The following is a 27,795-nucleotide window of genomic DNA, read 5'->3' as shown; positions in this document are numbered from 1 at the left end:
ATCGCAATAATAGACATTACCCGATGAAGTCTCAGAGTCCCTTCTTCTCAGATTTGTTTTCATGTCTGGCTCCCTTTGTAGCAGAAGCTCGCCGTAATGTGGGTCGGGAGAGATGGATACTGTATATATTTACACCTGCCAGCTGGGCTCCCCTCTTTGATCTGCTGTTGAAGCATGCTCATCGGTTATATCCATACTCTGAAGAACAGGTACCTTGATCATCGCTAGAGCATTACTGTCCGACGGCCAATGCCTTTCTTGATCCACTAGCAGTTCTTCTCCCCTTGAATCCATCAAAGATTTCTTGGAACTGCAACCTCCAACGAGACGCCACAACAGCAGACGATAATACTTCTCTTTCATCGCAAGCCAATTATTGAACTCGAGAAACCTCCACATAAAAGAATGACTTGAATATGAACCATTCCAGTCCTCATTAAACGTCGATATCCATAGAGCGTATATTCGAGGACTGAAAAAATGAGTGCAGACGATATAGGTTATAAGTGGCAACACAATAAGATAGGTGAGAGCAGCAATGACAACGCCTGTGTGCTCGATCAAACCCCGGTCATGACTCATAATAATGAGTTTAACAAGCAGAATAATAAGTAGGAAAAGATTGTGCAGGAGGAATTGATGCCTTTGTAGCGAGCTACCCCATGCAATAGCGTAAGATGGGCGTCTCGGATAGACTTTTCTTTCGTGTTTAGGACCTTGGAAAATCTCTTAGCAGTGTGTAGTTAGCATATAGCTGGAAGCCTTGAACTTACAAGTCTCAATAACCAGCTCCCATATTTCCAGTGTGGGCAAAAACTACTCAAGCTACTCAAGCTACTCTAGAGTAGTCTTGAGTAGAGTAGAGTAGAGTTTGAGTAGCATAATATGGTACTTGAGTAGAGTAGAGTACAGTACTACTCTAGAGTAACTCAAGAGTAGTCACGTGCAAGTCACGTAAGTGTAATAAATCAATATTTATTTAATTATTAATAAATAAATAAGGTATATATTAAGCAGTACTATATAATTTAAGCTAGAGCTTATATAAGGCTACTTAAATACCACTTTTCTTCTATAAAAACCAGATTTCCCTCCTCGAAATCTTTCTTTTCCTGCTTTTTTTCTTCTTCTTCTACTTCTTCTAATTCGTCTTTAAATAACCCCCAGCTTTTTAAGTAAGATATTATCTTAATAGTACTCTTATTAAGTCTATTATGTAATTTAAATAATAAGAGTACCTTGAGAGAAGAGTTTGCCCTTAATAGCTAAGGAAGCCTAAGAATATATTAAGGTTCTACCTCGCTTACCAAGCCTTGCCACTATTTGATTGGGCAGTTCAGTGGCGCTAGACTCGGGCCACCCCGGAGCCTTACCTAATTAGGCTAGCGTGTCACGTGTAACATCACGTGTTGTATCACGTGTATACTACTCAACTACTCTAGAATATTCTAGAGTAGTTGAGTAGAGTATTGAGTAGAGTAGAGTAGAGTATGAGTAGTGAGAAATTTATTTGAGTAGAATATGAGTAGGGCCCACTACTCTACTCTACTCTACTCATTTCCCACACTGCATATTTCGGTCAGTTTGATCCCTTCGAACAGAGTCGATGACAAGGTGGTACGCTTGGGAGTCTCTGATTCGGGCATGCAATCTAGCTCTTTTACCTCCCAAAGCTGGAGTGGGCAATCATACTGTGCCCTTATCGTCTGGCTATTTTTCCCTTTTCTGACACCCTTGACGAGAAAGCATGCCCCGGGAATCCGTGTGGCAAAGCTGTTGCTTTCGCTCTTCATTGGCCACCGTTCCATGAGAATACCAGTAGCCACATGAAATATTGCTGTTGGCTCGTCCTCAATTTCTCAACAAACTTTGACGAGAAATCCTCGATTGCTTTCTAGGTCTCTTATATAGGTCCTAGTTGCCTCGCTATGAAGCAGTCTCCCTTTAAAAACAAGGATCTTTGGAGCGAATTCTGATGCTGTGGAAATAACGAGTCCCGCCTTTCCGTTCCTCATCACTTGATCCGCAGAAAGTCGCGAACCCCTCGGTGAAGTAGGGATCCAACGTTCGATATGGTCTTTACCCGCTCGTAATCGCGGACCATGGTTGTAAAGGAGAGACACAGGGAGTTCTGGAAGGCTGTACAGTATTGCCTTCATTCTATCGTCACCCTTCAACTTCATGATCCGTCTTGCGTTGAAAGAAAGCAAATTAGCCAAAATCACATACAGGTCATCCGGCATGGTCGTTGTTCGCGTCGTCAGATTGTTCCAGACTTTAACGAAGAGGGGAAGCAACACGCTGTCGGTATACCTCCCTAAGAGATCTAGATCTTTTTCTTCCTTAGCTCTTTTTATCGTCCAACTAATTCCACCAAGCTCATATTCATCTAACAGCTTCTCCTGAAATGCGAGACCAAAATATCGAAATTGGGACATCGGGGTTGTCGAATTGAGAGTCCTAGATCTGCGGTCACTTTTTTCTGATGGCATCCACAAACACAACGGCTTGCAATAAAACCAGAGGCCAATGCGGACTGTGGAAAGAAACTGTTTCGCCATTTCATGCAAATCTTCGATGCGCTGGCCCGGAGATCTTGAGGCTCCATTTGGAGAGCAACATCCGCGCACTGGAAGTAGCAAGACCGGCTAATTGCCCCTTCTTGCAGTATCCAGCATCGACGCGCCCAAGTTGAAAATGCAAGGCGGGCGAAAACTTCAATGCTGTCGAAACTTCCAACCTGAATTCTGAGGATTTCCCAGTCTAGAATGAGCGTCTTTTCGGCCTGTGCATATGTTGGTGCCATTTTGTTAATAGCAATCGTCTTCAGATCATCACGTCCCATTTCTTTCGCTGGGATGCACAAGGTATCCATCCAGAATAAAGGCGAGTTGCTGCTGCCACCCATAATTGTTTTGGTCTCTCCGATCGAATCTTTGTCGACACGAAAACCAGTTCCCGAAAAGTAGTGGATCACTTTGGGACTAGACCCACCCAACGAAGATAAACAGCCTGTGATCCACTCGAGCTGGCAAGTCGGAAGGGAGTTGGTGCATTTATTTCCAAGGCCATCGGACCAGACATGAGAGATGGCGGTGTACCGACTAGCTGGCTTTAGCGGTTGAGCTTGTATCTCCAAATTACCTTTCGCCATCTTATGGATGGAAACCAGTGGTATCCCACCGCTTCTGATTATGGCGTACAGCTCTTTTTCAGGAGTTCCAATCTCTGCGCAGTTGCATCCCGGAGTTCGATGTCTCGGTTGGTACCCGCTCCAGTCAACGTCGTCAGCAACACACTCGGTTTCCGTACACTTCTTATGATTTCTCTCTTTAGTCTCTCTTCTTCGGTCAATTTGGGCCAGATAGTACACAGTTGGAAGACTGTAACTTTTACAGATCTGCTGTATCTGCCACTGGCACCATCCATTTGCCTTCATTTGATTTTCAATGAGCTGCATGGAGACACTAGAAGGCTTCAATGGAAGCGTATCCGGGTTCCACTCTTTCCAGGCTTTCAGTAGCGGACTCAGTCTCCCACCATCGCTCTTGCCCCAGCCTTTGGTCGAGATCATTCTCTCAACCAACTCTTTAAGGGTCCTAATGAGGACCTTGACCGACAGAATCACTCGTGCAATATCACTCTTATATCCTCCTGACCAAGCTCTGGTTTCGTAAACATCGAGAATGGCCGCGGCGGACTTCAGCAATTCCAGTAGCTTATCACACATCGAGAAGGTTAGAGCTTCGGGAAGACCGTCCTCCATAGGCAACCGAGCTTCCATCATGGCCATGGCGTGAGGTCCCGTACAGTTGATAACTACTTCCCCTTCGCTATTGGCTGTTGAGAAGTCCTCGGTCTTGACTTTCTTTCCCACAAACTCTGTCAAAATCCCAAAGAACAACCATGACTGGAGTAGAGAAGCACACGCTTCTTCGCTATGCCCGTCCAAATGGAGTTCATCAGCGGCGCCGAAAGCTTGTCGTTTTCCAAACCCATCAAATGGTTCTTTGAAGTCATAGCCGTTTGCTATGAATGGGATTTCGAGTAGGCCCAGGACAGGGTTGCCATGCGGAGCACTTTTGTTCCTTGGGGCTGGAAATAGCATTATTCCACCTAAAGTGGATTTAGGATTTGTATATCTCAACGAGAATGTAATGATTCCCGATCTGCAACAGTTGGGGGGGTGGCAACGGAGATTCGGCTATGTTCGTTTTTGTTTCTTAGGCAACCGTGGTTGTCCCGAAGGGTTACAATGATGCCATTCCGTGGCGCCCAATCAAAGGGTGGCTCTCTGTGCAGTCTACGGTAACAGTTGCCGCGGTCTGGCATAAATCAAGGCCGCGAGGACAGATATGACGTAGAGAACAGCGTCGGGAAAGTTCTGCTAGGGAAGTCGTACGTAGCTAGCAAAGTATCCGTACGCGGCTGGACCCAGCGTAGCGTCCAGCAGTTTTGAAAAGAAAAACTGTGTGCCCCTGCAAATCCCTGCAACACCCCTGTTCTGCTCGCGTAGCATTCCTAAAACATGGGTATACGCCCAAAGCGGTAATGACAGGAGGCCAACTCTGATTAGAATGCATAAGCACCCTCTTTGGGCAAACCCTAGAACGGGTGCTTACGATGGTACAGCTGGTATGTTTTGGCCCCTGTCGACAGGGGGGGTACATCTTCAACACCACGTAACTCTTGTAGTTTTGGACGAAAAATAATTATAAAAACAGGTATATGCTCCCTAAGACCAGGTGAATATAAGAATACATGTTTCCTAGAAATTTTGGATTGTTGTGGTGGCATTACTAGGAAGAACTGCGACCCCTGCAAAAAACAGGGACCAAAACATACCAGCTGTACCATCGTATGCATTTGAGAATTTGATTCCCTTCTAGCCCCCTTCCCCTGTACTTAGCAAGCTAATTTTTGTAATTTTATCGTAAAGTAAGGCTTTCTTTTTCGGCTATTCTTTAGCCCCCGGCACGCGTACTAAAGGCGGGCAAGAAGCACGTCCCTCTCTTATCCTCCAAGAATCGCTTAAAAAGTATATCCTCAACGCACGCGTATACTCAAGGTATACGCATACGCTCCGCACGCCGTCGCGTGCCGAAGGCGTGTGACGCCGTGCCCCTAGCCCATTAAGGTCCTGGTATTGGTAGATATAAGCCTTAGAGCTCCCAGAATTAGCACGATGGCTAGTTGCAGACACAAACACATTTCCGCGAACTCCTGAGGCCTTTCCTGTCGTTCCGACTTTCATGAATAGCGAGAAGGCTTCTGATACTATTTTGGAGGATGCGAAGAACGAAACGGGTTGTTGGGTGTGGCGAAGATGTGGAATCAGAAATGGCTTGGAGAGGGATTATTCGAATTCAACGCCTTGATTTGAGCGAAGACCGAGCGCGAGGATCGAAACTGTTAGTTATCTCCATACCGGCTGCGTTTTAATGATCCCTTCGATCGACTTATTATAGAGTTTTATTGTAAAAAAAAATTTTATAGGATCTTCACCACAGGATATGAAACCAACCGTAGTCTTGATTCTTATTTCGGTTTTTGGAGGCACGTGGGGTGGTCACGAGATTGATTCGCGTGAAGAAGTCAGGAGCCTGAAAAGGTGGCATGATCGTGCAACGGCACCTCCAACCCATATAATTAGATCGAAGGCCACAGATATCTCTATTGGAGAGTTATAAGACTCATTCTCAGAAATGGATTTCCTCCACACCCTCTCCCCTCTTGCACCATTGGCGCTGCAAGCAACCAAATTCGCCTTGGAAAAAGCGTCCTCTCCGGCCAACGACCTTGCAAGCGAAGCTACTGCAAACAACCTCAAAGAAGTCCGATTCATATTATCAAAACATCTCAAGATCGATCGCGGTCCTGCTCTTGTTGCAGCGGCGTCCTTAGGTCACCTAGCTATTCTCGATCTATTGCTCCAAGCAACTCCATCCCAAGACCACCGTCGCCATCATGAGGAGCCAAAGAAGATCGACCCAAATGTTTGGTCATCTGGCGAGACGCCTCTGTTGGCAGCTGTGAAGAAACAACACCTTAAAACTACGAAGTGCCTCTTGGAAGCTGGAGCAGAGCCGGGCATCTGTCCAAAGACAGGTACAACAGCTCTGCATGAGGCCGCTGGACTTGGAGACATCGACATCGTTGAAGCACTGATAGCATCTCATGCCGATATAAATTGTCCCAACGTTGCTGGTGATACAGCTCTGATAATCGCATCCCGTTCAGGGCACTCACGGACAGCTAGATATTTGGTGGAGCACGGCGCAGAGATCAATACCAAGAACAAGAAAGGCAACACGGCATTGGCAGTGGCAGCAAAGCATGACAGGAGTGAAGTCGCTGAAGCTCTGTTGAAAGAAGGAGCCGAAGTCAAGGTGAGGGATAAGAAAGGCAGAACTCCCCTGCATAGAGCGGTCGAAGGGAGCTGGTTGATAGATGGAACTGGAGTTGGTGCTAAGGAGGACATAGTCAAGATGTTGATGCGGGCTGGCGCAAATCCTTACGCAAAAGATATCGAAGGAAAGACGGCTGGTGATAGAGTCGGTTGGTTGAACGGGGGAGAAAGGCTGAAGAGTCTGCTGGAAAAGAGAAGTAGGTCCTGGGATCCTCCACTCAGAGATCGCCAGGGGAGGTCAAGAACGTTTTGATCCAATAGGTGGAGATTTTATGGATAGGTTTAGCTATGTTTGCGTTAAGTAAGGCTTTGACCTTCCAATTGCCAAAATGAGAACCACTCACTGTGATTGATCTTGGATGCACGTAAAGTCATTGGCACACTGCGATGGTCAAATTTTACCCAAGCGAGGTGTGTGGAAGGCATTTATATGGCCAGACACTCCATCGCAAGTTATCGGGTTAAAGTCTTTCATACCACCGAGTGCGCGGCTATTGATAAGAATTATTTCCTGTTGTAATGAAGTTATTAAGCTCAATCAATCTCATCTTGCCTTTGGGTCCATCCAAACTCTCATTTCGTATCCAGCCTTCGCCATCACACCGCCAAAGCTCTGCAAGATTATCCATAATTTCCTCGGTATGAAAGTCACCACCCACAAGAGCCCATAGCCAATGCACCACAGTATCTCCCCTAGCTCACCCAGAATGAGCTTCATCATCTTATAGCTTGCGTCCCCAAAAGACATAATCCACGACCAGATGAGTTTTGGCAAAGTAATAAAGACTTCCCTCAGTACATCACAAAACCCATTCCAGATATCCTTCAAGGTCAGGCTTCGGAAGAAGGAGACAATCGCTGTAACGACGGTCGACAGAAAAGAAATGATCCTCAAGATCGCATTCCAGACAACTTTGGCCAACGAAGTCAATCCATTTGCGATCCATCGAGCCAAAAGTGCCACTGCCTTTGGAAGTTTCACTGTCACCAGTTTCCAAATCCATCCAGCGATATCCTTGATCACCTCTGGAATCCCCTGGATGACTTTCCAGAGCCATTTTCCAGTTCCCCTAATTGCTTTCCCAATCCACTTCACGAATTTTACCACTCTTACTGGCGTCTCCCTTAGCTGATGCATACACCAGGGTCCAAACTCCCTCCGATGCTTCCAACACCAAGCAGATGCTTTCGCTAGAGGCTGGATGATCAAATGTTTTGGTACACTCCACAAAAAGAATTTCTCGATATCCCAAACGAAGAACTTCACGAACTTCCCGATTCCGGTAGCTGCCTTCTTTGCGCGTCGGATTGCAGTCATATTCTTATGCTTCCATCTTCGGAATCCTCCTCCGCGTCGGGCTGGTAGATAGTCGACTACTTCGCGATGACCATTTTCAGCTGCGAGCCGGAGGGCAATTTGTCCGTCGGGAGCAATCAGTGAGTCATCGCAGTGGTATTGCTCCATGAGAAGTTTGACGAGCACCAAGTGACCAATGGAAGCAGCCAACTGCAAGGGCGTCCGAAATGTAGCTATGTCTATAGTAGGCTCAGTCTCGGCCCTATATCTCTCAAACGAGATCCAGTGCCAATGCTTTTCCTAGGTCGTGTCAACACACCCGAATACAGGCAGGCCAAATCTCAATAACTTACTGGATTACCAAACTCGTTGGGCTCTGCTCCCAATTCCAAAAGCTGTTGTACAACTTTCACATTCTTCTCAGAAACCGCCATTAGCAGCGGGGTCATGCCCATCATTTTCGTGTTCACTGTCACAAGGTGATTCTCAATTAACAGAGCTATCACATCTTCTTGTCCTGCTGCGATTGCTGACCAGAAGTGCTTAATTATGCATCGCTCGGCAAACTCTCGCTCCTTTTCTGTCTGCTTTCCTCCAAGGCCATCAATGTATCTCCGCCATACCGCTACATCATTCTCCTTTGCTCGGCTTGGATCTCCTAGGATATTGTTGAGGTCCCGAATTACGATAGGTGCGTTGGGGTCGTGTTCCTCGGTATAGACCGGGAGACTCTCGATCTCATCGGATGGAGGACCATGTCGGTGGAGAACGTAAGGCGGTGCTTGTGGTTCGTCGTACAACGGCGCCTGGCTGGCAACAACTTCAGAATCAAGTCTGCTCATGATGACAAGCTTGGGCGAATGCAGCAAAGCGATCAACGGAATTGGCCAGGCAGCAGGCGTGAGCGGCGTGTTGTTTGTAAGAAATTTGGCAGTATGCGTTCGCAAGTCGAAATATATCAATGGATGGATTAATGAAGATCTGAGGCGGCCCTTTCATTTTATTATCTCCTTTCGAGGCTGCCTGCTTCACTGATCAGCCTTGGGCGTTAGGCTATGCTATGTTGCAGTGGAGGCTGAAGCAATTGTGGAGCCTTTTTGCCTCGGTTGGCTCATTAAGCGAGGCGTCCTTCCTCTGGGTCTGTCCCGATGACATGCATGCAAGCATGTGCTCGACCTTGGCCACTCATTGTTGTCACTTGATACTATTGACTCTCACTTGGTCGAACGAAATCTGCCACAGTGGTTCTTCTTCTTCAACATCAGTACTTTGATGTCATTATTGTAATCGTACGAAGGGTTGTTGCGGAGTGAGGCAGCACGGCCCTTATTCATTCGCTAAATGCAGATCTCAGGGGTGTGTCGGACACTAAGCAGGGGGGTGAGAGCTTCAAAGCGGATGGCACCATAGAACCAGTTTGAGGCAGAGGGAATTGGACGAGATCAGTAACATTTCTGAGAGTGCCAATGGTTCGTTCGTGAAGCAGGGCTCGGAAGCACACCGGGGTGGGGAAAGATGACTGACTAGTCCTTTTTGGGCGATTCTTGTGAGTAGGTCGGACCCAGCAAGGTGCAAAAGACTTCCTTCTAAACGATAGAAAGCCTTTAACTGGATCCAACAGAGCCAAACTTGGCACCCTATACTCTTCAAGCCAGTAGGAGTTTGTTACGTACATGTGTCATCTTTTAGAGCTACTCTACTCCTATAAGAAAGAGCTCGACTGCTCCTTGGTGTCTGAGAACTTCAGCTACATCGTTTAATCAACTCACCACAAATTCGAACATGACTTCTTCACTGACCGCCCGAAAAATGGCCTTCACTTGCAAGCAAGTCAGGGTGACCGTCGATCGGAAAGACCGGGACACCTTCGTCAAGCACTTCAAGATGGCATATGACATCGTGCTGGCGGAGCCTGAGTGCGCGTACCTCTTCGTTGGCGAGACTGTTCAAGAGCCAGGCGTTTTCCACTGGACAGCAGGCTGGACAAAAGATGCCCAATAGTTCATGGCGGTGCACGAATTTTAGCACTAAGATGCCATTCCAGTGATGATAACTAAAATGTACTCTCAGGAGCAATTAACAAGCCATACTCTGAGCCGTATCTCAAGGCAACCGAACCCCTTTACACATCTCCAAGTAAGGCTCATGGGACAAATGCCCAATCAAACGATGATAAATCATGCATCTAGAAGTCGGGCAGCTTGCACCCCACTTCAGTCGATGAATAATCCGAAGGCGGATCTTTTAGAGCTCCCATTGAAAGCTTGAGGTCCGGCTCAGCCGCTCAAACCAACATGATTTAGCGAGGAGTGAGTAATGGCAAACAGTGGCAGCTGGCTGGAAGAATGAAATCATGTTTCACAAATTCTCTGTACATTGTGACATGAGCGCGAAAATATATATTGCAAAATATGAACTGGGGGGGGGAGGAAAAGTCGGCAAGTCAGCGTACGAAGTCGGTGGGAACTTTGCCAGGATGTGGGAAGGCGGTATCGCGGAGAGAAGGCAGGCAATCATTTCCCCGTCATGAGTCACTTGCCAAGTCGTATTCCTTGAATTGGTGATTTGCTTGAAATCTATTGATTGATTGTCAGCCAGTTACGCCTCGCTGCGCAAAGTCCATCAAACCAAAGACGGTTTCTTCTTGATCCCCAAAGCCCCTGCGTAATCTTTCTTCTTTTTGACTACCCGTTTGAAGGCAGGAGCCGGTGCAGGTGGAGGTGGCATTTCCAACGCCTGTTCTTTCGTAAAGGGAGCCGCAGAACCTTCTCCTCCATCGTCATCATTATCCTCTATAACCTCCTCCAATGCCTCGTGCCGCCTCATAAAGGCTTTTCGGGCAGCATCTTCGTCTTCCTGGTCTTGTCTCCGCTTCTCCTCGTCGATGCTCTCCCTCGCGACTGTCACCTCCAAGCCATCTTTTCCCATCCTCTCGTTTCTAGCATTTCTTGTCCGTATCTCATCCAAGGCATCTGCGACAGCCATCTCCCTCTTTGCATCCAGGGTCTTGGTCTCTAACTCTTGCATGGCATTCTTTTCTTCCTCCTCCCTCTCTAAACGGTCCAATCTCTCCTCGTCACTCTCCTGCTTGCCGCCACCATTCATTCGCCAGGGCTCGGTGTTCCTCTTCGCACCTCTCTCACACTCGTAGTCCATATTCTTCGGGTCCGTTTTGAAGGTAATTTCTCCCGAACATCGTGTGCATCGGATATAGAATCGGTAGATGGGAATCGAGTAGTATTTCTCTTCCGTGGTCTCTTTCCGAGCGTTGAACTTCCTTCCCTTGTAGATATATTCACCGCATGCTGTACACTTCATGGGAAATGGCGCCATCAAGCGAACGGTTTGGACTTTGGGACCTGCCTGCTTCGGGGCGCGCGACCGTACGATCTTTGAGGGATCAAAGTCCGGTGGGTAGTACTTCGTAAGGACTTTTCGTTCAGACATGGCGGCGGTGACTTCTGGTTTGCGGGACAAGCTGCAGTTCTAGAATAGAGGTGCCGAAGATGTGGTCGACTGGTCTATGTCTCGTCGAGGGGCTTGTTGATTTAGAAGGGAGGTGGAGATGGTCAGAAGTTGGAAATGGAATTCTTGAAGTTCGCCCGAGGCTGCATAAATTTAAGGCTACACCAGCTCCCCTTTTAAGGTTAGCGTCACTGCATAACTTTATGCGAGGCTGTGATCCTTCTTTCCCCACGCGAGTCGACTCGCGACTTGAAAAATCAACATTGAAAGTCAACAGAAGCCCAAGTCTCGACCCTGAAGTTGCTGCTGCTCTCTCATTCCATGCCTCTCAATTCATGACTCCGTGGCTCCTCTGCGAATGTCACGATGCCCACGATGGAGAAGTTCTTGAGGGACTGGCGCCAGGATGCGCTGAATAAACACCAGTACGACTCGGCCATCTTCATTGGAGACAAGCTGTTGGCGTTGACCCGTACGCTGCCACCATATTTGCACATTGTCTGCGGATTCTAATTTGATACAAGAAAACGACAAGGACGCATTCTGGCTCGCGCAAGTCCATTTCTCCACCGGCAACTACACTCGAGCCCAGAGCTTCCTCTCCAAGCAAGACCTCATCGCTCGAAATCCCTCCTGTCGCTACCTAGCTGGACACTGCTTCATCAAGCAAAACAGATTCGACGAAGCGCTCAATGTGCTCGGCGAGAAGAATCCCACCCACCTGAGCAACAACGCGAGCAACAGTCGAAGGAAACTCCAACACACAAGTGGACACGGAAGAGCAGCATCACATCATGGCAAGGGGATATCCAGAGCAGACAACCAAGTGAGACGTGAGGAGGGCGCTCCGGATGAAGCTGCAAACGTCCGTTTCGAGGCTGCGATGTGTTTCTTGAGAGGACTTTGCTACGCCAAGCAAAACGCATTCGATCGCGCAAAGGAATGCTACAAGGATGCGGTCCGGATAGATGTACAATGCTTCGAGGCATTCGAACAACTCATGAAGAATTGTTTGATGTCACCCGATGAGGAATGGGAATTCTTGGACTCTCTGGACTTCGACGCCATCTCGGTTACCGACGACGCCTCGTCCTCCCAAGAAGCCGCTGAGTTCACGAAGATGCTGTACACAACTCGTTTGTCCAAGTACAAGAATCCCACCGCTTTCACCACCGCAACCGAAACGCTCTCGACACACTACAATCTTGCCACGAACCCAGATCTCCTCCTTTCGAAAGCAGACCTTCTTTTCACACAATGCAGATTCAAAGAGGCCTTGGCGATCACCAATTCAATTCTCCAGGAAGACAAATACAACTTCAGTATATATCCCCTTCATCTTGCGTGCTTATACGAACTTCAGCTCAAGAACGCTCTCTTTCTCATCTCCCACGACTTGGCAGACAACCACCCGGAAGAACCATGCACATGGCTGGCGGTGGGTGTGTATTACCTGGCTATCAACAAAGTGGCAGAAGCCCGGCGATATTTCAGCAAGGCAAGCATGATGGATCCACATTTCGGGCCTGCGTGGATTGGTTTTGCGCACACTTTCGCAGCTGAAGGAGAACATGACCAAGCGATATCAGCATACTCCACTGCTGCTCGACTTTTCATGGGCACGCATCTGCCACCCCTCTTCTTGGGCATGCAAAACCACATGCTGAACAACATGACGCTTGCAGACGAGTTCCTCAAGACTGCTTACGGGCTGTGCAAAACTGATCCGCTGCTCTTGAATGAAATGGGCGTTGTTTTCTATCACCAAGAACGACTCGAAGAAGCTGTTGCCATGTTCACTAAGGCTCTGGAGATTGCTGAAGAGATAGACAGCGACCCGTCGGCATGGATCTCGACTCGAGCGAACCTCGGACATGCATTTCGAAGGTTGCAGCAATGGGATCTGGCACTCTCGGAGTTTGACGAGGTTCTGAGGCAAGGAGGGAAAGACCCTTCGATATTTTGTGCCAAGGGGCTTGTTTTGATGGAGCAGCGAAAACCCTTTGAAGCGGTGCATGTGTTTCACGAGGCGCTGGCGATATCACCACAAGATGCGATCGCCACTGAATTGCTGAACAAGGCTTTAGAGGAGACTGCTGGCAGTGGAGAGAATGGGGTTGATGATCTCGAAGATGATGACGAGTTTGAAAGGGATCTGACGATGAAGAAGGCCGAGGCTAGCCGGTACCTCGCGAGCAAGAGAGCTGGCAAAGGGAAGGAGAAGTTCAGGCCGAGGATGAGCAGTGGCATTGGTTTAGACGGAAACAGCCTCATGGAGTTGAGCGACGATGATTGACGGGATGACTAGAACTGCATGGGAGACGAAGCGATTGCATTGAAAGGCGTTTATATGGCATAAGATGGCAGGGTTTGTTGGCGAAAATACGAGTTTGCCAAATCCAATTTTGTAAAGCATACAAGAAATAATACACGAGCTGGTATTCAACTGAGCCCATGATTGTGCTTTCATCTCCCTCTCCGTCCTTTTCGCTACACTTAAACACCGAGAAATGGCAGTGGAGTCACGCTACAGAAGTACCTTTATCAACACTCGACAAATGCCCCCGTCCCAGTCTTCTACTATTGGCGTTCCAATTTTCCGTTCCCAACAGCTTGATATCCCGCATTCAATTTTGGGATACGCCTTACGTGAAGCATAAGGCTCAACTACCCTGAATAGATTTGCCCCCGACTCCAGCTGCGCCTTCGCTTATTGTGAGTGAGGGAACGGAAGGAGTACTTCGTACACCATATGGCTCGGATTTTATCTACCGCATTTGGGAACTTTTGTGGAACAGGGCTGGTATCTTCGTTCACAATTCATTGATGTACTTAACGCCACCAGGTGGGCCATTAGCAACAGATTAAGGAAGCGTCCAATGACCGAGTTAGCTAGAGTCGAATTGAAATTGGTGCTTTGGTACTGCCCTCGGTTGATAATATTTTCGTATCCCCCGGCCACGGTGTTTCGTACAGTGACTTCCGCTTGTGAATTCAGAATGATCGAGACTAGGCAGCTTATATCGATGTTATTACTATCCGTTCAAGGTTTTGATTAATCGAAATACAGAAATGGGCTATCAAACGCCTCATTATTCCCTTGAAAATGCTACGCGTAACGTATAGACATCAACATATTTGCACTTCTAAGCAGAGCGAGTACAAGGCGGGAAAGGCAAGAAAGGAGTGATGTCTTCGCACGGAGCAATCTCAACCCCCTCGCGGAAAGTCTCGCACGCCACACTCCTGCTTATTGTCCTCCAAGTTCTCAATCTCTTATGCCGTAGGCATCTTAGTACAATTCACAGTTAATAGCTCATAGATGCTGGAAAAGTGATCTGCCCACTGAACTCTGGTGATTGGAGAGGTACCTGATTTACTCCTAAAATGCACAACTGCCTGCCTTTTCCTGCACAGGTTGTTCGATTAAAATAGGAAGCTTAAAGTGCATGCGGCGGCAAACTTCGCACATCCGCAAACATATCAGGGTACACCGTTCCTCTTGAAATCCCGGGTAATATAGATGTGCCGTAATCTCAGCCATTGGACAGCATAGGCCCTTCTTTAAAGTGCCAATAATTTTCGTCCCACACATCTCCGGAGGTATCGCATATCAGCCGCTCGCTCTATCCACAAGTTAGAAGCTTCTTAATTCGAAATGCGTGCTCAGCCACGCAGCAAGTTTCGACAAAAAGCTTCCAATCACTTATAGCTCATATCTTTGCGGCGGTACATTATGTGGTTTCCACCACGGCAACCTTTTCTTTCGGTACAAAAAGTGTGGCTAAGGTCAGCCGCAAAGACTACTCCGCCGACTGCTTTCTTTAATTGGTTGAACTTTTCTTTTTTCAATGTATTCCCTTGCTCGTAGGCCCTTTCTATTTTAGATTCATATCTCTTAAATCTGTTCTCAGAACTACAACCTCTTATCTGGATTTCATCGTGTGCTATCACGTCGCGCCTCGCTAAATAGGAACCGCTCGAACGATGCAGTGATTAATCTCGTTTGCTGGCTCAGCACGGAGGATGTCTTCTACGCCAGTATCGATTTTGCCATGAACAAATTTCGGGTGAACGCGTACTTGTATAACACGAGATAATATCAAAACTCGCGTCTAAGCGAGTAACTCCTGGCTTGCAAAACTTCTTCATGATTTGCAAGGAATCATGTGTTGGAACTGAGTGTACGCTGGCACACTGTAGTTTATATACCAGATGTATATATAGAGTGCTTACCCCGCGTGAGCTGAAAAACCAAGTCGTCAACCTCCAAAACATTGCAACATCATGGAACATAACTGGCAATCAGGCATAAACAAGTAGCTCTGCACGGGCTACATCTCAAGTCCTGGCGCACAAAGTGAGGCTCCGTGAAAAAAGAATTGTAGTTGATATGCAATCAGAGAATTTGATATCCTTTTGCTGTATTTTTTGTTTTGGGGTTACCTAATCTAGTAAACTCATGAGCGGAGTATGGGTTGGATGTGGGCAGTGTGGGCAATGCGGGGGAACCCCGCACAGCCAAATGGAGGCCGCGTTGCCTGGGGAAGTCGCTACGATAAAAGGACGGAACAATTCGACTGCAAAGCAAACAGTACGGATCTCCCATAACCAGAGAAACCCGAAGCTGCCGGAGGACTTTTCACTACACGCTTATCAAAGGAGTCCTTGGTGTCTCTGCTCCGATTTGCTGAGTAACGTTCGGGGGTGTCGGTTACTCGCGGAAACATGCCGAGGATCTTCAATCCGTCCCGCATGAACTGGCGGGCCGCTATCGCTGCGGGGTTGTAAAGATTACACCTCGCTGGAGCTTCACTTCAATAACTTTAGTCTCGGTCCTCGGCGCTCTAACAAGTTCCTCATATCAGTCCTTCAGCCTCACCTCAAAACCCATTTTCAACACCTCCAAAACCCGAACATGGATTCCCTCAGCGTTCCTAGGAAGCTCTGGGAGCACCCGGACCCCAAAAGCACGGAAATGTACAGACTGATGCAAGAAATAAATGCAAAACACAACCTGCAATTGGATGTGCGTCTTCTCTCCCCCCACACAGCTTGAGGAACGCAAATTGACCCCACAGACATTCTGGGATTTGTACCAATACTCCACCACAAAACGAGCTCAGTTCTGGGACCAAGCATTCCAGTTCCTTGATTTAATCTATAGCGGGACGTATACGACAGTTGTAGACGAGTCTGCGCGCATCGACTCGATACCAAGGTGGTTTGATGGCGTAAAAATGAACTTTGCGGAGAATTTACTGTACTCACGGATCCCTGGTGAGTCGGCGAGTACGCGGGGATTGATTGGGAAGGAGGACGGGAAGATTGCTTTGACGGAGGTGAGAGAAGGGTATACTGAAGTTAAACATGTTACTTGGGAGCAATTGAGGAAGGAGGTTGGTGTTCTGGCTAGTGCTATGAAGGAGCATGGCGTTAAGAAGGGAGATAGAGTTGTGGTCGTTGCGAGTAATTCGGTGGATACATTAAAGGTCTTCCTTGCTGTTACAACACTCGGCGGGCTTTCCAGTAGCAGTTCTACGGATATGGGGGTGCAAGGTGTATTACAACGAGCTCTGCAAGTTACGCCAAAGGTAGTATTCTCCTGTTTCAGCTAAACCCCACTAACTCTCCAAGTACATCTTCATGGACGACTTTGCGATTTATAACGGAAAGGAAGTAGATCTCCGAGGCAAAATGGCAGAAATATCCAAGGGCATGAAAGACGATAAGGAGTTCGAGGGAATGATTTCAATGCCTCGATTTTCACAGCCCGCCGATGTCAGCCGTGTCCCGAAAACACAGACTCTTGCAACCTTCGTCTCAAAAGCAACACCCCAGATTCCCGAATTTGAGCAAACGGCATTCCATGATCCTTTCTTCATCGCATATTCCTCAGGCACAACAGGAACACCGAAATGCATTGTCCACTCCATCGGCGGTGCCATCCTGTCATCAGCCAAAGAAGGGAAACTGCACGGAGAGATGAATGCTGACAGCGTGGCACTCCAATACACGACAACAGGGTGGATCATGTACTTTTCCTCCGTTATGAACTTACTTGGGGGTGCTCGTGTGGTTCTGTATGACGGCAGTCCCTTCCAACCCGACCTCAAAACCTTTATCCGCATGGTTGGGGAGCAGAAAGTCACGAAATTAGGTACGAGTCCAAGATGGATGCATGAGATGCAGAAGAACGGCATCGTGCCCAAGGATGTCGTTGATTTAAGTAGTTTGAAGATCGTGACAAGCACGGGGATGGTGTTGAGTGATCAGCTTTTTGAATGGTTTTATGATGTGGGCTTTCCGAGAAGTGTGCAATTAGCTAATATTTCTGGAGGAACGGATTTGGTACGTGTGGTTGTCTCAGCTAAGAAGCACGGCTAACGAATGAAATAGGCTGGCTGTTTTGGACAGGAAAATCCCCTGTCACCAGTCTATGTTGGCGGGACTCAAGGCCCTAGTCTCGGCACGCCTGTTTCGGTGTACGACTCTCTAGTTGAGGGTGGGAAAGGAACACCCGGGGCACCAGTCGAGCACGGCACACCAGGTGAACTTGTTGCACCAGCCGCATTCCCCAACATGCCCGTCTACTTCTGGAACGACGACTCTGGATCCAGGTACTTCGCCGCATACTTCGAGAAATATGATAACGTCTGGACTCACGGGGATTTCGTTATGATTCATCCTGTGACGAAGACATTGGTCTTCCTGGGTAGAGCGGATGGTGTGTTGAATCCCTCCGGTGTGAGATTTGGGAGTGCGGAAATTTATTCGGTGATCGAAGGGGTCTTTCCACAGGTTTCGGACTCGATTTGCGTGGGTCAGAGAAGACCGGGTGATAGTGATGAGACGGTGATGTTGTTTTTGTTGATGAAGCCTGGAGAGAAATTTCATACCAAATTGGTAAATGATATCAAGGCTGCGATACGAAAGGAGTTGAGTGCCCGGCATGTGCCGAAATATGTGTTTGAGACCCCAGAGATACCAGTAAGTGAAGGCTTAAATCGAGTTTCGCTGCGGAGCTGACTTCATCCAGACAACGGTGAACTTGAAGAAAGTCGAACTACCCGTGAAGCAGATTGTTTCTGGGAAAACCATCAAGCCGAGTGGAACTTTGCTAAATCCGAACTCGCTGGACTATTATTATCAGTTTGCTAAGGTTGAAGAGTTGGTGGAACCAAAGAGTAAATTATAAAGAACTAGAGTGTACACCCAGACTATCTCAGATAACAGCTCCGTTTCTCTCAACCTTTGAAGTTCATTTGATTATATCCACGTCCGTAGATACTAGCTCCTTCTCATCACCTTTCCGTTTCCAGCCCCATTCTCCCGGTTCAATCCAGGATTTCGAGTCTCGAGAGGTATGACAAAACGTTGATGCTAGATGCCAAATTGTCTTTCTATCTGTTCCAATGAAGCGTCCATATGCATATAGCTGTCCCTTCCTGGTGTCTGTCTTCTTCCCCGAACAGGAGAAATCTTCTAAATCTCGGCTTCCGGAAACATACGCCATGATAGAACCGATGGTGGTTGGCATTCGAGACAAGAATTTCTTAGGCCGAAAAGCACAATACCAAACTGCAACAACCAGGTAGAGAAACAATTTCTACGAGTTACCGTTCCAGTGCTGAAGATAGCTGATTGCGGAGGAGTTATGATACAAAACACCATTGACATAACATAACGCTGCCAGAAGCGAAAACAGCCCAGTGTCTAGTCAGAGAGTCAGTACAGGATTAATCTTGGGTACAACCGAACGCACTTTCGACGGGGAGCCGCAATGGGAATAAATGGCAGAAAGTCGAATGGATACTGAAGCAGCAGGGAGTTTTGGGCGGCTGCTCCTCCGGGATTGGACAACTGGAACTATGGCTCTAACTGTTTGACAACAAGATCAGCCCAACTTGCCAGGAATTAAAACGAGGTTTGTTGTGAAGAATCAAGGAAGACTTGTTGAACTAGCTAGCTTGGCTAGCATCCATTCCTTCCACTCCAGGTTCAATCACTAATTCAGTTCGTCCGATTATTGGGTATTACTTACGTACGAGCACACCAATCGTTTATTAGTATCGCCATTCGATTACGTTCCGTAAACGTACGTTCAGGAATCAGATTGGTAAATCGTTCCCACCACCAAGTAAGTGCGGGGTAAATCACATGGTGGGCTGGAAATCAGGAATATAGCTAGGGAACCCATTCCCTCTGCTTTTTATGGAATCACTCTCCTGTATCTAGTCAAAACTAGTCATTCTACAGATTGTCAATCTCCAATATATCGATTTTCCACCGATAAATCGATCCCAGTTCAATAAGACTGGCCTCCACATAAAAGTGTAACAAACGGAAAGCATAGTTGGGAAGTAAAGATAGGTCCGTCAAAACGGTAGCTTGGACTACCCCCGGAGAAGCAAATAGCACCCGAAAGTCTGGCTCAATGGAAGACTGTTCGCATTCGTGGCAAAGATAAGTCCACTACCACTTCTATTTCTTGGGCCGTTACTATGCAGCAATTCCGGCACGGTTATGACAACCAGTGATACTGTCGTAAAACCAACCATCATTGGTGTCCGTAGCGTGACTGGTTTCCACCCCGAGACTTGGTGTTTGTTCAAGAAGAGGGCAGTCAGCAATGCTGCCGAGCCTACTCCCATTTCGTGCATACCGTGACAAGCATGTAACTGGGGCCCATTTTGATTCTTGTCGCCGCACTATATGTCGAGAATTGAGTCTGGTGAATAGTGGAGGCGCTGATGCATCCAAGATTTCTTTCGTCTCAAGAACACCACTATTCTTTATCAGTAATTCTTGCTCGATTTGGGGCCTCATCACATCGGATCGCCTCACAACCACCTTTAGATATCGGGACTTCAGTCAAAGATTGCAAACGAGAGTGAACAGGAACGAGTGCAATGAAGAGAACAACGGCAAGCAAATCAACGTACGACCAAAGGAGAGAACAATAGAGCTGGGACCCTTCCATCGTCTTGTAAAGACGTGGATGGCATTGAGAATATCTCCGAAACACGGGAAAGACTAAAACCACCCCTCCTCCCTCCCCTCCCCCCGGTGTCGATTAGGGGTGTCGATTGGGAGCAGGCTAGGCGCTCGGACAGGAACACCAAAACTCTGGCTTTTTCTTTATTTTATTTTAATTTTATAATGAATTAATATAATTTAATACTTGTTTTATTTCCTTATAGCGCTAATTAAGGGCTATTTAAATATGAACTTTTTATAAAATTTGGATTGAAGTTAAAAGTTTTATATTTTATAGCCTATAGATAAGCTTAAGAAAGCCCAGAAATTTAGCGAAAAAGTCCCTAAAACCAGATTTAAGAGCCCTATAAGCCCATAATTTATACGGCCAGGCTCAAAAACTTAAACTTAATTAATATATAAACTCCCTAAAATCAAAATACTATTTTAAGGAATCTTTTCATTATAAGTTAGAAAGCACGTGATTATAATACAAGGGTTATAATATACTAGCTTAGACTTATATTGAAAAATCTAATTTCAGATTTTTAAAGAGCTCAGATAGCCAATTAAATATCCCTGCCCCAATCGACACCCCTAATGGACATCGGGGGGGGAGGAGGGAAGGGGGGGGGGGTCGTTTTAGTCTTTCCCCGAAACACCAACACATCTTCGAAGGCCTAAAAGCAAACACGATGTGGCGGCGTTAAATAAGCCAGCGTGCCCATTGGATATTGAGAATATACAACTTCGCGTTTGGGGCCATGGCCGGCCCCGTCCCTGCGACTACCCGGACGTGAAAGTCTTCCTTCTTCCTGGATACAGAAACAAAGATGGATTTACGAGTACAGATATATACATCATAAGCATTCTCTTAAAAGCAGACCGTAAATCTGTTAGTTTCCACAATCAAGCGGCACGGGCTGGGGTTAGATAAACTATACAATAGATGATCCTTATAATTTGATATTATTAGAGGCTAGACGTTGAAAATAGAGTGGCGGCGGTGCCGGAACGCGCTAACACCCCCTAAAATAAAGTTAGCCGCCAGTAAGTTAAGCGCCCGGGGGCGCCCCCTGGGAACAACTTCAAAACACGGACATCCAGCATGAACGAAGACCTCCGCAATGAGGTTGAAGCCATCAACTCAATATACGGAGACGATTCGCTAACTGCCACCGAGGAAGAAAACGTCTTCATCCTGCGCCTCCCGCAGCGAGATGCCTCCTTGCGACTATGGATTCCTCCGGACTACCCCTCTTCACCTCCAGCGGTCCTAGGCACACAGAGCTCGGGGGCACACACACGCAAGGGCGAGGCCGCACATGTTGTTGAAGTGTTCCGGGATGTCCTAGGAAGATTGTTCCAACCTGGTGAGGTCTGCCTGTTCGATGTGATCGAGGAGGTCAACAATGCGTTGCCCAGCGAAGTCGAATGCCCACCAGAAGAACAAGATGCTCACCTCACGCTCGAGTCCTGGAGCAACGACTCTGCATTCGAGGATACAACTCCCAGAGAACATCAGCCACCATGGACCATCTCAGACGTGATTATTGAACTCAAATCCGTCTTCGTCGCTCGAAGTGCTCCGGTCTCTACCCCCGACCAAGCCAAGCAATACCTACAACGCCTTCTCGACAGCGACAAGAAAATCCGATCTGCCACACATAATATCACAGCATGGAGGATTAAGGGAGATAATGGTGTTACATTTCAAGACTGCGATGATGATGGGGAAACGGCAGCTGGGGGAAGGGTACTGCACCTCATTCAATTGATGGATCTCTGGAACGTTATGGTCGTGGTAACGAGGTGGTATGGCGGACACCAACTCGGGCCGAAACGATTCAGCATCATTAATACTGTTGCAAGAGACGCTTTTGTTAAGGCTGGGCTTGTGAAGGGGGACGTGTCCGCGAAGAAGAAGGGGAAACGATGAGGCCGTACGCTCGAGACCGATACGAATAGAGCCGGGCAACCCCGATAATCGAAGGCACTCGTCAAGAATGTGGGAAACATTGCCACCTTTTACGAAGCCAGCACGCTGGGGCATCTGCATCGAAGCCCTTATGCTGAGTCAACATGAGTCTGGGGATGGGCAACAGTTGATGAACAGAACCAGAAAGACACAATCAAGGCACCAAAAGATCTGCAATGCCAAACACCTCCAAGGTCATTGGAGTCACAGATACGAGAGACCGCAGTTGAATAATTCTGATTGCCCAAGATTCATGCCATCTACTTGAAACAGAGGTTCAGTGAGTCAGCTGAACCTCTGAACCTCTGAACCTTCGCCCTTCTCAATCCATTAACCTCAGATCAGCTCCATGTTTCTGATTCCGAGGCTTCTCGATCGTAATCCATTTAGTTAAACTCTTCATTATTCCCCAATCAGACAGATGTCTTCACCTCAAGTGAACTCGAGCGCTCTCGCGAAAAATCTACATTAATTCTTGTCAAGTCGAATCAAGTTCAATGATTGGTCTCACCTATCACATTCACAGGATTTCACACAGCAAGCATGAAACGTTATTTTGTATGATCTTATTCATATTTCTCTGGTCTATCCATTTGTGACTTTTGTGTCATGTATGTACAACTGTACATCAGTATGCGAGAGCACGAAAGGGGGTATGTACAAGAAAGCTCTAAACGCCAGGCAATGCGACCGAAAATACTCCAGATTCAACGAAAAAGAATGTATGCTGAGATCTTCCAGCGATCTACGAGCTCTGGAGGTTGCGACGGATGTGCTCGCCCGAGAATCGGACAGCACGCTTCTGCTTGGTTCCAGAAGCAACGATGTTCATGGCCATGGACTGGCCAGCTGTGCATGTGGTGCCAGCCGCGACCGACTGAACTGCAGACCATGCTCCGCTTGCGCATTGCTGGAAGGAAGTTCCGCTGATGCAATTCCACATTCCTTCGGTTGTGCAGGCAGTGCCAGCCGCTATCGCTGATCCTGAGCCAGTTGTTCCGGTGCTTGCTGGAGCGGGAGCTGATGCAGCTGGGGTTGAGGCAGCTGGAGCAACTGGGGATGCAGCAGGGCTTGACGCAGAGGTTGCCAGAGTTGCGGCTGATGAGGTGGCGATCGTGGCGAAAACGCCTCCTGGGGGGGCCGTGTTGGTGGCAACTGGCGCGGGTGAAGCCGGGGTCGCAGGGGCAGCAGGGGATGCCCCTCCTGTTGCTGCTGATGCTCCCGTGGCGGCCACGGCTCCCCCCAGATAATTGGCACCGCAGGCTGTTCCGACTGGTGTTGCCGTTGCTGTACTGGTCGATCCGCCAAACAGATCAACAGAGTCACCAGGCTTTGGGAAGACGACATCAAAAGTCTCCAAGGTGCCGCATTGGGCGCATTTTGAGGTACCAGTACAGCCAGGGCCGATGTTGGCAACAAACATATCTGGGAGTGCATTGAATGCAGTTTGGTCGCGTTCCATGAGCTGGGTGATGTTGCGTGCCATGAGCTCTTCGTCTTCGGCGCTGCGCTTGCCGGCGGCGGCAGTGAGGGAGACTGGAGCACAGTTCATGTACATTTCGCGGTTGCCGACTTTGTTGAACCAGGTCCAGGCGAAAGTGGCAGTGCCAGTCGGGAGGGTGGTAGGGACAGTGAAGGAGTAGGTATCGGGATCTACCTCAGTGGCGCCTCCATTGTCATTGCCCGCTACGCCTTTTCTCGGGCAACCGCCCTCGACGGAGTGGATGACTTTCCATACGCTGTTCTTGGTTGGGGCCGCGTCGTACGTAACGGAGAATTGACAGGAGCCTCCACCATGCACCGCGCTTCCCATGAAGGATACGGTTTGTTTTGATCCAAGAGCCATGGTATTGCTTGCTCCCTCTAACGCGTAGACGCCAGTGCGCTGCTTGCATGGGAAATCACTACCGTCTCCTAAGAGAGGTCCATTGTCGAGGCTAGATTTTCCGAAGGGGACTGGAGAAGTCATCTTCATGTGGGCGGCGCCCAGAGTTGCGAGTCCGAGGACTGTGAGTGTGGTTGATGTGAACATCATCTTGATTGGATTGTAGAGAGTAGTCGTGCCTGACGAAGAAATCTCTTTGTGTTTTGGATTGGTTGCTCGAATGAGTATTGGCTTGAGAGATCGAGTGTTTTGTTCTGGAGTGGTTGTGGAAAGGAACGATGCTGGAAAGAAGTTGTTAGTCGTGATGACCGAAGTATTTGTAGTCTTCGGGGCGTTTTTCTAAATGATTGTTCTATAGATTTCCGTTCTTTGAATGGAAATTTATAGCATTGCTCCAGACTCGGGAGTCGAGATTCACAAGAACAATGTCAAAACATATTTGAAAGACAGTTGCAAACAAAGATATTGACACAATACTATTGTTCGCGATTGAGCGAGAGTATTCATACCGACAAAGAAATTTAAATCCACGTACGATTTTTGGATCGAAGGGCAAACAGTTCGGCTGAAGGAATTTCTTCGAAATTTCGAACCTGAAAGGAATGTGAAGTGTGCGTGCCACAGGCAGCTGGATACAATTGAAAATAGGATAACAAAGGACTAGCCCAAGAAGAATGAGGATACTGGAAATGAAGCCACAAAGGATAACGTCGAGAACGGTGCACGAGGGGCAGGCCAAGCCATCTTATATTTACCCCGTCCGTGGGCACTCGCAGGAATGTCAACGGGTCAGCCACATTGACCCCCTGCATACGCTTCCCCAGTTTAGATCCGCGCAGATTTTCGAGGATTTGCTGCAGGGAATCCGGAAATAAATGCATGATTGGACCATATGAGCTGGAGCCAAGGCAGGCGGGCTGAGCTTGTCAAACGCGCACGCTGATGCTCCACAACGCCTCAGCGTGCCCAGCTCTCCCCGTATCGTCCAAAAGCCTAACAGAGGGACCTGACCAGTTGAACGACTCAAATGGCCGAGGTCGAGGAATTCTGAAGCTTAGGTGATCGATTGGGTGCAAGGAGGGACGTTGGAGGAGGGGTGCACTGACGTACGGACGGTGCAGGGGCAGCGATAGGCTTGAGAGCGTTTGTTGCGAGGGATGGCGAAACTTTTGGCGAATGAATCATAGCTTTGCCCTGACTGACACTACGGAGTAGACTCAGGAGCAAACTGAGAGGCTGCTGCGGGAGGATTTCTCCCGTACCTAATTGTGAACTTGTGGAGGCACGACAGCATTCAGGGGAAGGACATGGAGCGTTCGGGTGAAGTGGTCGTGGCCTATCATCATGCATAACTCCTACTTCGCTTATGATGGTCTCGCAGCCAGGCAAGTAAGGGGCCTGCGTGTGCGTGGCCGCCGCCTTGGCAGGGGATGTAGCCAGTGAGAAGGCTCCGCGTCCCAGCGGCGCATCGCCCCTGAATTGCCCACCCCAAGGGCAGTCTCGATCCCCATTCGTGGGCCCAACACTTTGTTTCGGGCATACCAAGTACAGTAGCGAGTGGCCATCTGAAGGTTTGTTTCCAGGCCGATCTTCATCGCATCCCTGACGGTTGGGTGGCTGAAAGATCCACCAGTTGTGCCCTGAGCTGAAACCGAGAGCGTCTCGAGGCGATCGAATAGGCAAGGGGTGGAGGAAGCCTCCCTCCCTTCTCGAATCGTTCCCTGTCAGCCTTGCAGGTCGAACAGCGTGATCACGAGAATGGCGATGACAGGTTTCTGACTCGCTGAGCCTCTCGCCAGCGAGCGGCTATTGTCACATTGTCCTTCGGCTAGAGGAAAGGGGGCACAATGTGATATCTTCCTCCTCCTTCACCGCAACTCGCCTGCCCATGAAATATCTTCCTCGCACGCACATGCCCACCCCACCTCGCGAGATCACACTTGTGCCACTCAGCCACAGACCCCTCTCTGAAAATATCCAGATTTTTGTGGGGTTCGCATGAAGAGATGACTTCTTCCATGCTCTTTGTCCCAGTCACCAAGTGGCAACGTTCATCCTTACTCCGACGCTCATAGCTTAGGCATACTTGTAGGCTAGGCTTTCTCCGAAAGAAATGGGGACCTGGTCCAGCTGGGGACTGAAAATAGGTTTACGTGATATTTGTGAAGTCCGTGAGCCTCTTGCTCAGCTTCGAGGTGGGAGAACAACTCAGCCTCAGCTGATTGGAGATGGAAAGCCAAGCGGCAGACCAATCCAAATCTGCCAGCCAGGCCTGACTAACCGGCCGGCCTTCCAGTTCAAGAAATGTCACAATAACTTTCATTGTCGGTCAATCATTTTTCTGGCATGATTCTCTCACGAAGTTCGACGCACTACAACCTTATGATCAAGGAGCTGCCGAACATGAATGACGGTGTTGGCGGTCATTTAGAGTCCCCGACCCAGCGTGCAGAAAAACCTCCAGCGAACGGAATTTTCACGAGGGCCTTGTCTGAATGCATTCTGTTGGGAACGGAGTCGCCGATTATTACCCTGGTCGAGTCCTAACAACCCCCACCGAATATAGTCTATGATCTCCCTAGAAAATGTAACCCCGTTATGCCGAATCGAGTGATCTATTCCAAAATCTGCAGTAAACCGATGTGCTGGGAGACCAATGTCTAAACTGTGGCATTAAGAACCTTCTTGTCCTCGGCGAGCTTTGTGTAGGTGCTCGCATGTATGTCTGTCTTGATATGCCGGCCTCCAGTTGGATCGCCTTCGACTGCGTCATCAACCTCTACTTCGGATGAGCATCTGCCATGAGGGTGCCATTAGAAAACCACATACGTTGATATTCATTGCTGTCATCAGCCCATCGATGTATCTTGTCCCGCCGAAACTCCTCATAACTCCACTCCTTCTTCTCGAGGCATTCCTCCCCTGCAGTATACATATACGTCGAAGCCTCCACAAACCTCCCGCTTTCTTCAACCAGCTCGACCTTGACCTTGATCCGCTCGTATTCGTTCCCCTCAAATGCATCTAGGCGGAAGATATCTCCGTCCGTCAACCCAGTCACGAATGTCCCTCGCACTGTATGCCCGGTCTCAGGGACGATGCCTGGGTAGTCGCATCCGCGGACTCGGTGTCGGCAGTAGTCGCGCAGAATCGCGGGTTGGACTGAGAGTTGGGATGCGAGAAATGTCTTCGCAGGGTCTTTTCCCACAGCGCCAGGGCCATAGCAGACACGGTGAAGAACTTCTGGGGCCATCTGCAGCGGCTGTTAGCATCTGGAGAAGGCTGCAGAGTGAGTTGATATACCAATGTGCCTGCAAATGAAGTTAGCTGTGCTCGCCACACGAGTGGGCAATACAAACCGTAGAAGAACGCTGTGTGATCGCCCATCTTGGTAATATATAGAATCGGATTCTGAGGGTGGCGAATCTCGCTCCCAAGCAAGGGGAGCAGCGCGATCTTATGCCATCATTACCTCCTGCACTTGTTGCCTCTTTGAAGTAAACAATCCCGATAAGAGGATAAGACCTTGAAACCTGGGAAACAAGGCAACTACTGGAAAAGGACGGAAGGGGGTTGTAAGAAATCACCGCTACCCCCCTTGTTAGGCGGTGAACTTTTTGGCCAATTATGCATTGAATTTTTACGGGTTTGCCCCATAAATTCCCTTATCTAGCGATGGCAGAACCAGGGGGGTGGCGGTGATTTCTTACGGAGTATAACCCCCTTCCGTACCAACTAATCGGCGGGATATGTTCAGATTGCCGAGCGGCTTCTATTTTCGT

The 27,795-nt window shown here is 48.3% G+C and overlaps 11 protein-coding genes across 11 annotated transcripts; 5 read left to right on the top strand and 6 right to left on the bottom strand.

Annotated features, from left to right (window-relative positions):
* Positions 1–2,389: 2,389 nt before the first annotated feature.
* On the bottom strand, positions 2,390–4,108 carry K444DRAFT_631468 (uncharacterized protein; the record flags this gene model as incomplete). Its single annotated transcript, XM_024883364.1, has 1 exon — positions 2,390–4,108. One exon carries the CDS (start codon positions 4,106–4,108, stop codon positions 2,390–2,392), a length of 1,719 nt encoding a protein of 572 aa, XP_024734897.1.
* A 2,735-nt stretch (positions 4,109–6,843) lies between these two features.
* Positions 6,844–8,747, bottom strand: K444DRAFT_653722 (ankyrin). Its single transcript, XM_024885890.1, has 2 exons — positions 8,060–8,747; positions 6,844–8,006 (listed from the first exon to the last, which is right to left on the bottom strand). The coding sequence occupies exons 1-2, from the start codon at positions 8,546–8,548 to the stop codon at positions 6,954–6,956; spliced, it is 1,542 nt and encodes a 513-aa protein (XP_024734896.1). The 5' UTR covers positions 8,549–8,747; the 3' UTR covers positions 6,844–6,953.
* K444DRAFT_23128 (uncharacterized protein) lies at positions 8,658–9,037 on the top strand. Its single transcript, XM_024871225.1, has one exon. The coding sequence runs from the start codon at positions 8,767–8,769 to the stop codon at positions 8,977–8,979; it is 213 nt and encodes a 70-aa protein (XP_024734895.1). The 5' UTR covers positions 8,658–8,766; the 3' UTR covers positions 8,980–9,037.
* A 499-nt stretch (positions 9,038–9,536) lies between these two features.
* K444DRAFT_488618 (uncharacterized protein) lies at positions 9,537–9,695 on the top strand (the record flags this gene model as incomplete). Its single annotated transcript, XM_024873171.1, has 1 exon — positions 9,537–9,695. A coding segment is annotated over one exon (159 nt), but the record flags the coding sequence as incomplete, so codon positions are not given.
* Positions 9,696–10,097: 402 nt separating this feature from the next.
* On the bottom strand, positions 10,098–11,274 carry K444DRAFT_614676 (DUF572-domain-containing protein). Its single transcript, XM_024880574.1, has one exon. It carries the CDS (start codon positions 11,151–11,153, stop codon positions 10,329–10,331), a length of 825 nt encoding a protein of 274 aa, XP_024734893.1. The 5' UTR covers positions 11,154–11,274; the 3' UTR covers positions 10,098–10,328.
* Positions 11,275–11,546: 272 nt separating this feature from the next.
* K444DRAFT_644254 (TPR-like protein) lies at positions 11,547–13,467 on the top strand (the record flags this gene model as incomplete). Its single annotated transcript, XM_024884942.1, has 2 exons — positions 11,547–11,643; positions 11,696–13,467. The coding sequence occupies 2 exons, from the start codon at positions 11,547–11,549 to the stop codon at positions 13,465–13,467; spliced, it is 1,869 nt and encodes a 622-aa protein (XP_024734892.1).
* A 2,622-nt stretch (positions 13,468–16,089) lies between these two features.
* K444DRAFT_690949 (acetoacetyl-CoA synthetase-like protein) lies at positions 16,090–18,401 on the top strand (the record flags this gene model as incomplete). The annotated part of the gene is made up of 5 exons (XM_024887783.1): positions 16,090–16,200; positions 16,253–16,765; positions 16,809–17,522; positions 17,571–18,161; positions 18,211–18,401. 5 exons carry the CDS (start codon positions 16,090–16,092, stop codon positions 18,367–18,369), a joined length of 2,088 nt encoding a protein of 695 aa, XP_024734891.1. The 3' UTR covers positions 18,370–18,401.
* A 2,825-nt stretch (positions 18,402–21,226) lies between these two features.
* Positions 21,227–22,576, top strand: K444DRAFT_614672 (RWD domain-containing protein). The gene has a single exon (XM_024880573.1). It carries the CDS (start codon positions 21,259–21,261, stop codon positions 22,087–22,089), a length of 831 nt encoding a protein of 276 aa, XP_024734890.1. The 5' UTR covers positions 21,227–21,258; the 3' UTR covers positions 22,090–22,576.
* Positions 22,577–22,873: 297 nt separating this feature from the next.
* On the bottom strand, positions 22,874–24,163 carry K444DRAFT_644251 (lytic polysaccharide monooxygenase; the record flags this gene model as incomplete). Its single annotated transcript, XM_024884941.1, has 1 exon — positions 22,874–24,163. The coding sequence occupies one exon, from the start codon at positions 24,161–24,163 to the stop codon at positions 22,874–22,876; it is 1,290 nt and encodes a 429-aa protein (XP_024734889.1).
* Positions 24,164–24,763: 600 nt separating this feature from the next.
* Positions 24,764–26,033, bottom strand: K444DRAFT_690943 (uncharacterized protein; the record flags this gene model as incomplete). The annotated part of the gene is made up of 2 exons (XM_024887782.1): positions 24,764–25,819; positions 25,926–26,033. The coding sequence occupies 2 exons, from the start codon at positions 26,031–26,033 to the stop codon at positions 25,037–25,039; spliced, it is 891 nt and encodes a 296-aa protein (XP_024734888.1). The 3' UTR covers positions 24,764–25,036.
* A 246-nt stretch (positions 26,034–26,279) lies between these two features.
* On the bottom strand, positions 26,280–27,489 carry K444DRAFT_614670 (uncharacterized protein). The gene is made up of 4 exons (XM_024880572.1): positions 27,373–27,489; positions 27,317–27,324; positions 26,843–27,266; positions 26,280–26,792 (listed from the first exon to the last, which is right to left on the bottom strand). The coding sequence occupies exons 1-4, from the start codon at positions 27,398–27,400 to the stop codon at positions 26,674–26,676; spliced, it is 579 nt and encodes a 192-aa protein (XP_024734887.1). The 5' UTR covers positions 27,401–27,489; the 3' UTR covers positions 26,280–26,673.
* Positions 27,490–27,795: the final 306 nt, after the last annotated feature.

This window comes from Hyaloscypha bicolor, assembly GCF_002865645.1.
Source record: "Hyaloscypha bicolor E unplaced genomic scaffold K444scaffold_108, whole genome shotgun sequence".
NCBI lineage: Eukaryota > Fungi > Ascomycota > Leotiomycetes > Helotiales > Hyaloscyphaceae > Hyaloscypha > Hyaloscypha bicolor.
Note: the sequence above shows the minus strand (reverse complement) of the source record. Positions and strands in the feature narration are given on the sequence as shown.

What these genes read in the sequence shown, in the direction of transcription:
- K444DRAFT_653722 (XM_024885890.1), bottom strand. Translation starts at nt 8,548, where the DNA reads ATGAGCAGACTTGATTCTGAAGTTGTTGCCAGCCAGGCGCCGTTGTAC. An exon ending in CCAACGAGTTTGGTAATCCA is followed by an intron (nt 8,007 to 8,059) that starts GTAAGTTATTGA and finishes GACACGACCTAG; the next exon opens with GAAAAGCATTGGCACTGGAT.
- K444DRAFT_23128 (XM_024871225.1), top strand. Translation starts at nt 8,767, where the DNA reads ATGTTGCAGTGGAGGCTGAAGCAATTGTGGAGCCTTTTTGCCTCGGTT.
- K444DRAFT_614676 (XM_024880574.1), bottom strand. Translation starts at nt 11,153, where the DNA reads ATGTCTGAACGAAAAGTCCTTACGAAGTACTACCCACCGGACTTTGAT.
- K444DRAFT_614672 (XM_024880573.1), top strand. Translation starts at nt 21,259, where the DNA reads ATGAACGAAGACCTCCGCAATGAGGTTGAAGCCATCAACTCAATATAC.
- K444DRAFT_614670 (XM_024880572.1), bottom strand. Translation starts at nt 27,400, where the DNA reads ATGGGCGATCACACAGCGTTCTTCTACG. An exon ending in TGACAGCAATGAATATCAAC is followed by an intron (nt 26,793 to 26,842) that starts GTATGTGGTTTT and finishes CATCCGAAGTAG; the next exon opens with AGGTTGATGACGCAGTCGAA.